The sequence below is a fragment of the Acyrthosiphon pisum genome, chromosome A2, assembly GCF_005508785.2.
Source record: "Acyrthosiphon pisum isolate AL4f chromosome A2, pea_aphid_22Mar2018_4r6ur, whole genome shotgun sequence".
Classification (NCBI taxonomy): Eukaryota; Metazoa; Arthropoda; class Insecta; order Hemiptera; family Aphididae; genus Acyrthosiphon; species Acyrthosiphon pisum.
The window spans coordinates 39,141,765-39,149,338 of NC_042495.1; the positions used below are offsets into that span (position 1 = coordinate 39,141,765).

Here is a 7,574-nt window from a genome sequence, read left to right on the forward strand (position 1 = left end):
TCACCACGTATCACCTGCTATCAACGTCAGCATATCAGGTCGTACACACGCGTATTATTTTGTATTATTTATTGTCATAGGTCTCCGACGTGCATTGTCGCACTATTAGTTTAATTGAATTATTATTCGTCGTCGTCTTCGACGTGCGTTGTGTATTATTTTATTATTTTTCGCCGATCGGCTTGTGATCGCGCACTATTTATTACTACTAACATTAGTCTATAAGATTTTCGTATTGCAGAATATCAAAATAAATTATTTATATATTAGACCGCAAACAACTGTTTCATATTTGCAGTACCGCATTAGGTTAGATACCTCACATCATCATCATAACAAATATAATTCCCTATTTGCAATCAGCTCCTATCTCATATTTTTAAATACAGTCCACTTTTCTTCCCTCCCACAGGGCTATCGACTAAGGTAGGTAAGTATCGTCACACGAGACGGGTTGCGTGTTGGCCGCCGTCCGTGCGCGCACTCACACACACACGCACACTCGTAACCGGCTTTGCATGTGCAGCCGTCGTTCGCACATTGTTTGGTCCTTCGGGCCGGATTATATTTCGTGTGACTACTTCGTAACAATCCGTCTTCAATATTTTGTCCTCGATTTTGTCGTTTTGATAATATCACATTTTTGTCGTCATGCCGCCAAAAGTCCAGGAGAGTCCGGAAATCGTTTTGACGCGAGCGCGCGCTAAACGAGACGACATACTGAATTCCATTAAAGGCATTTACGCCACTGCATTAGAGGCACGCTCCGATGTCAGTCGAGTACCGTCGTTAATTATTCATGCCGATGATTTGAATAGGCTCGTCGAACAATTTCAAAGTCAGCGAGATGTTATTATTAACGCGTTAATTGACCTCAACCGTATCGCCGAGTTCGAACAGGTTGATCGTCCGTTGGTTACGTCAATGGAATCAATACGTCTCGAAATTAAAACTATCGTCGCGAGTGCCGTTCACGTGAGTGCCGCTTCCGCGAATATTTCTGAAATTAAATCGTCGTCCACCGCTGCCGCGTCGCAACATTTTATCCCGCTACCAAAAATCGAGTTACCGCATTTCGACGGTGATTTACTAGAGTGGCGTTCTTATCGCGATATATTTGTGTCCCTCGTACATGATAACACTCTCATCGGCGACGCGCAACGTTTCCATTTTTTATTAGCTAGTCTAAAGGGAGATGCGTTAGCCGTTGTGAAATCAATACCGCTGTCTGCGGATAATTACGCTCTCGCGTGGGAAGCATTGTCCGATCGTTTTGACAACAAGCGTCTTTTAGCTTCCGCGCATTTAGACAAACTTTTCGCTTTCAAGCCAATCGCACACGAGTCGTTACCAGCTCTGTCATCATTCGTAAATACATTTAAAAAAAAATGTGTCTTTAATTAAGTCTCTCGGGGTCAATGACCTCGCCAGTTTTCTGCTGTTTCACATGGGAGCTCGGGTTCTGGACCCAGCTACGATGCAGTTATTCGAATCAAGTACGTCTCCATCGAATATTCCGACGTTCGACGAGTTATTACAATTTGTACAACAACGGTGCCGAGTATTAGAAAATATTAAGAAGCCTAGTAAACCTGACATTATTGTAAAACCGCACGAAAGGTATAATGCGCGTAATAAAGTCGTACCGAAAAAATCAGTTTTTGCCGCCACCACGTCTACATCGGTCAAGTCAAAATCGCGAGGTTGTTTGTTATGTGATAAGGTTGACCACCGTGTTTACCAGTGTCCAAAGTTCAACGATATGACCGTCGAGAAGCGCCGCGAATTTGTAGCGGCACGAAGATTATGTTTTTCATGTATGAGTCCGTCTCATATGCTCAACGCGTGTTCATCAACAGGGGGCTGTCGCTCCTGCAGAAGTAAGCGTCATCACTCCTTGCTACATCTTGATAACGATCAGTCATCGGCCGCGAGCAAAGCTATTCCGAGTACCAGTTCAGGTCCCTCCGCCGACAAGCCCAGCTCATTTTCGGGTGCAGCGTGCACCAACTCCACGGTTGTCCTCGGTACGGCCATAGTACACATCAAGGACGCCTGGGACCAAACACATTCAGTTCGAGTGCTACTCGACAGTGGTTCTCAAATTTCGGCCATGACAAGTGATTGCTTCGCTCGGTTAGGCCTGTCTAAACGTCGTTTCAAAACCGATATCGTCGGTCTCGCGCAAAGTCCCGTGAATCACGTACAAGGCGTAACCAGTTGTCAATTTTCGTCGCACTTTGAACCTCATTTGTTCCCGTCAGTCGATTTAGTAATTCTTACGCAAATCACCACCGCCATGCCGTCTACGCGGTTACCAGCGAGCGTACGTTCTAAGTACCAACACCTATGTCTCGCCGACAACAATTTCGATGTCCCGTCGCGCGTCGACGTCCTATTCGGCGCCGACATATTACCAAGTCTTGTTCGCGCACATGCCGGCGTCGAGCATCATCCCGGCCTTCCATCGGCCTTGGACACTCAACTCGGTTGGATAGTTTTTGGATCATTCACTACACCGAACTCGTCATCCTTATCCGCGTTGACCACTGCCGTAAGTCCGCCGTCGATTGGGGATTTATTACAGAAGTTTTGGCTGGTCGAAGAACCCGCCGTACCATCATCGCCCACCACAGAGGACCAATGGTGTGAAGAATATTTCAAGACGTCTACTTCACGTGATACGACAGGTCGATTTTGTGTCGCCCTACCATTTCGACATTTATTCACCGACTCAGATCAACATCAAGATGCCACGCCGCGTCACGGTCTTGGTGACTCGCGCTCCATAGCGCTAAAACGATTTTATAATTTAGAAAAACGGTTGACCAAGGATTCCGTTTTATACGCGGCCTACCGAAAGTTTATGTCAACGTATCAATCGTTAGGACACATGGTACCAGCTCCGGCACCGGGCACATATTTTATTCCGCATCACGCCGTGCTCAAGGCCGACGGTGACGTGTCCAAAATACGCGTCGTGTTCGACGCCTCGTCAGCTTCGTCGTCCGGTCGCTCTCTCAACGACGTCTTGTGCACCGGACCGAAACTACAAGTTGACTTACGCGACATACTACTTCGTTGCCGCATGCATAGGTACATTTTATCCGCCGACATCGTCAAAATGTATCGACAAATTTTAATTCGTCCGGAAGATCGGACATTTCAACACATATTTTGGCGCGACTCGCCCAACGACGAACTCGTCGAGTTTCAACTATGCACTGTCACGTACGGTCTCAACTGCGCGCCGTATCTTGCCATACGCTGTCTTCACGAGCTCGATCGCCAAGAAGGTCACCGCTTTCCATTAGCGAAGGACGTGCTTACTCGGGCCGCCTACGTCGACGACATCGTCGTCGGAGCTGACACCGAAGAGCTATTATTACGTCGGAAAAATGATATTGTTGATCTACTACGCAGCGGCGCCTGTACATTGAGCAAGTGGACTAGCAACAGTGCCGCCGTACTCGAATCCGTCCCGTCCGAGGACCGAGTACAATCTATGTCATTCGACCCGCGAGAGGAACACGCCGTGAAGGTTCTCGGCCTACATTGGGACACAAATACAGACAGCTTCGCATACCATACCAGCCTTCAACAAACGCCGTCTACAAAACGTCAGGTGTTGTCCATCATCGCGCGTTTGTTCGATCCCATCGGCGCGCTCGGCCCGATGTTGTTGTGGGCAAAGTGCTTCATGCAGTTATTATGGTGTACAAAACTCGGCTGGGACGATCAGATGCCCGACGAGTTACAATCTATGTGGCAGCAGTTCTGCACGGAGTTGCCGCTAGTATTCGATTTAAATTTACCACGTCACATTGACGTCACCTGTCGTCAGGACATCCAGCTACTCGGCTTCGCGGACGCATCGGTCAAGGGTTATGCGGCCGTCATTTACCTTCGCATCGTCGACCGCGCCGGCAACACTTCTGTGAAATTCATTACCAGCAAAACTAAGGTTGCCCCCCTGAAGAGTTCTGCCGCCGACGAATCGCTATCCATACCGCGCTTAGAGCTCTGCGGCGCCCTGCTACTCGCCCGCACGCTTCGTCACGTGCACTCCGTGTTGTCCAGCGAAATTACCGTATCTCGTGTGCGAGCCTGGTCGGACTCATCGGTCGTTTTGTCATGGTTGACGTCAGATCAAAAACATTTCAAGATTTTCGTAACCAACCGGGTTACCAAAATACGACAGTTAGTACCGACTTGCAGCTGGAATTACGTATCAACGAACGACAACCCCGCGGACCCCGCCTCTCGTGGACTTTTACCGAAGTCAATGTTGTCCTCGTCTATTTATTGGAACGGTCCTGAGTTCCTCCGACTTCCCGAAGACCAATGGCCACAATCAACATTTATTCCGCTCGGCCCTGACCAGCTGCCCGAAAACCGGCCGAATGTCATCACGACGTTGACCATCAATGTCCCACCGTCGTCTTTAGATTTTGTTGACCGATTCTCGTCGCTCGACAAAATGTTGCGAGTGTTGTCGTACGTCTCCCGTTACTTGTCTCATCGTTTACGACGACAGCCAATCCGTGTCGGCCCTATCACGTTCGCCGAGCGACAAACGTCGCTATCGATCATCGTACAGCGTACGCAACAACATTATTTTGCCGAGTTGATCAAAATGTTAAAAAATCAATCCATGATTTCGCCGCCGTCTTTGGCGCAACTGGCGCCCTACGTCGACGAGAAGGGTGTCATACGAGTCGGAGGCCGTCTGCGCTTCTCCAGTGCCGGTCATGACGCGAAGCACCCGATGTTACTGCCGCGATCCTCGCACCTCACCGAATTGATTATCCGCCATTACCATTTGTCATTTTTGCACGGCGGATCAAGGCTGATACTATCAATGTTGAACCAAAAATATTGGATATTGTCAGGTCGTGCGGCAGTTCGACGTGCCATCTTTTCGTGCGTTCCGTGCACACGACATAAGGCTGTCCGCCCTCAACCATTGATGGCTGACCTACCATCCTACCGAGTTCAACCTCACCGTCCGTTCTCACACGTCGGTATGGACTACGGAGGGCCGTTCCTCGTTAAGGAACACCGTCGTCGAAATGCACATTCGGTCAAGGTCTACCTCGCCTTATTTATTTGTATGTCCGTCAAGGCGGTCCACCTCGAAATCGTGTCCGATCTCAGCACTGACGCCTTCCTCGCGGCTTTGGACCGGTTCGTCGCCCGCCGTGGGATTCCGTCCAACCTCTATTCGGACTGTGGCACAAATTATGTCGGCGCCGCCCGCCAATTAAAATCGTTATTTCGCGACGCCAAGGCCCAAGACCGTCTCTCGTCGCACCTCAACTGCACCTGGCACTTCAACCCGCCTGCCGCGCCGCATTTCGGTGGCATTTGGGAAGCAGGCATCAAGAGCGTCAAATTTCACCTCAAACACGTCATCGGTCAGCAGGTGTTGACGTACGAAGAATTCTATACGTTGACCACTCGCATCGAGGGCATTCTGAATTCCCGACCGATTACACCGAGTTCATCCGACCCGCATGACCTAAATGCGTTGACGCCGGGACACTTTCTGATCGGACAGCCGATCCACGCCGTGCCAGAACCTGACACCACCGAAGTCAAAATCAACCGTTTGAATCGTTGGCAGCTCATTCGGCAATGTCATCAGTCCTATTGGAAACGGTGGTCACGCGAATACCTATCCACGCTGCAAGGTCGACAGAAATGGTTTAAGGCGTCCCCGAACCTAGCGATCGGCGACATGGTTATCGTTGAAGCCCCGTCTCGACCACCTACCGAGTGGCGTCTCGGCCGTGTCTTAGAGGTCCATCCAGGATCAGATGATGTCGTTCGCGTCGTGTCCGTGCGCACTCAGGACGGTGTCTACAAGCGTCCAGTCGTGAAGCTTGTGCGTTTACCAGTCGAGCCCTGATCCTTGTCCTTATATCCTCATTATGTAAATATTTATTTTCTCGTGCATCAGTCACACTTTTCTATTTTATGTTTATTTATTTTTATATTTTTATGTATTTTACCCCGTATTTTTGTAATGTGTACGATTTGAACTTCAACTTCAATATTCAAGTCTGGTGATTTTTGTTTCTTCTTGAAAGACCCTGGGTCTTTCAACGCCGGGAGGAAATGTTGGGTACAGAATCAACTATTTTGAATTTCGCGCGTTGTGTCCGTCACGTCCCGTCCCGCAATGTTTGTCACCCTGGTGCTCCGCCGTCGAAGCTACGCGATTGAACTTTGTACCCCCGGGGAAGGGGACGGTGTCGTCGCGGTCTAGCCGCCGGTCGCCAGGTACCCGCCGCCGTCGTACGTCGTCGTTGCTCAACCGTCTAGGTAACTGTGTCTTTGTCGCGAACCGGTGCGCCGCCGCCGTCAATACGCCATTTTATTTTTGTTCCGTGCATCCGAGCCTCGCTGCTCACCCAACTCATCGCGTACGTCGTTTACGCGATCCGAGTTCCGGCCACTTGTGCCGACACCACGGCTTATTGTTATTTGTTCGTCGCCCGTCCGAGTTTTCGCTGTGCGACCCCGAGCCGTGGTCACCGAAACCACACGTGTTTTGTTCCGAGCCGTCTATGCTCTCTCGTCGAACCATTCGTTGTGCACACGAATGGTGTCATTGCGACCGCCCGTGTCGTGTTACACCAGTGTTTTAATTTTATTTTCGGTTGCTCGCCCGATAACCGCCGTGCGGATTGAGTCCCGCTTTTCCCGGTACCCACGTGCTCGTCGCCCGTCCGAGTTTTCGCTGTGCGACCCGTGACGTACCAGTTCGTTGTCGTTTACGCCGCGTCCTACGCCGCGACAACGGACGTCCAAGTGTAACGATTTTGCTACTCCACAACGTAAGTACTTATTTCGGACTCGCGTTGTCCGATTCCGACACATTTGTCAACCATGCCGTTTCATCACGTGGTCAAGTCCCCGGGTTCATTGCCCCGTATGCCGACGTCGCCCTAGTCGACGTATAATGTATTTGTCGCGTTCCGGTTCCACCTCCGTCAGCTGATCGTCGTTCCGGGACAATCACACCAGCTCCACCTTATCATCGATATCACCAACGCTTATCAGGTCGTACACAATATTGTTATTGTTTATTATTCGCATTACGCGAACCGTGTATTATTTTTTTTCCGTTATTTTAATTGATTTATTGTGCCGATCGTATTGTGATCGCGCACACCACTGTTATTATTACTAACCCTAGTCGTTAAGCCATTCCATTTGCAGAACATGTAAAATAAATCGTTCTGTACATTTTTCATACCACAAAACATAGTTGTTAACATTCATCATAATACCTACACTCAATACTATGAATCTATCCTAAATATACAGTCCACTCTCTCCCATTCTACAGGGTTATTCGACAGGTAAGTAGGTAATACAACGACGAGCATTCACACACGACGGGTTGCGTGTTGCGCGACAGCGGTGCGCACACACACGTACATTCGTCAACCGGCTTGATGTGCAGCCGTCGCACATTGTTTGGTCCGTTCGATCCGGATAGTATTTCTGTGTGAGTTCTTCGTCGCAATCGTTCTTTATTATAATTTAATTCGTACTACATCGTA

The 7,574-nt window shown here is 49.4% G+C and overlaps 2 protein-coding genes across 2 annotated transcripts; both read left to right on the top strand.

Annotated features, from left to right (window-relative positions):
- Positions 1-651: 651 nt before the first annotated feature.
- LOC103309029 lies at positions 652-1,404 on the top strand. Its single transcript, XM_008183518.1, has one exon. It carries the CDS (start codon positions 652-654, stop codon positions 1,402-1,404), a length of 753 nt encoding a protein of 250 aa, XP_008181740.1.
- A 43-nt stretch (positions 1,405-1,447) lies between these two features.
- LOC103309028 lies at positions 1,448-5,911 on the top strand. The gene has a single exon (XM_008183517.1). The coding sequence runs from the start codon at positions 1,448-1,450 to the stop codon at positions 5,909-5,911; it is 4,464 nt and encodes a 1,487-aa protein (XP_008181739.1).
- Positions 5,912-7,574: the final 1,663 nt, after the last annotated feature.

What these genes read in the sequence shown, in the direction of transcription:
- LOC103309028 (XM_008183517.1), top strand. Translation starts at nt 1,448, where the DNA reads ATGGGAGCTCGGGTTCTGGACCCAGCTACGATGCAGTTATTCGAATCA.
- LOC103309029 (XM_008183518.1), top strand. Translation starts at nt 652, where the DNA reads ATGCCGCCAAAAGTCCAGGAGAGTCCGGAAATCGTTTTGACGCGAGCG.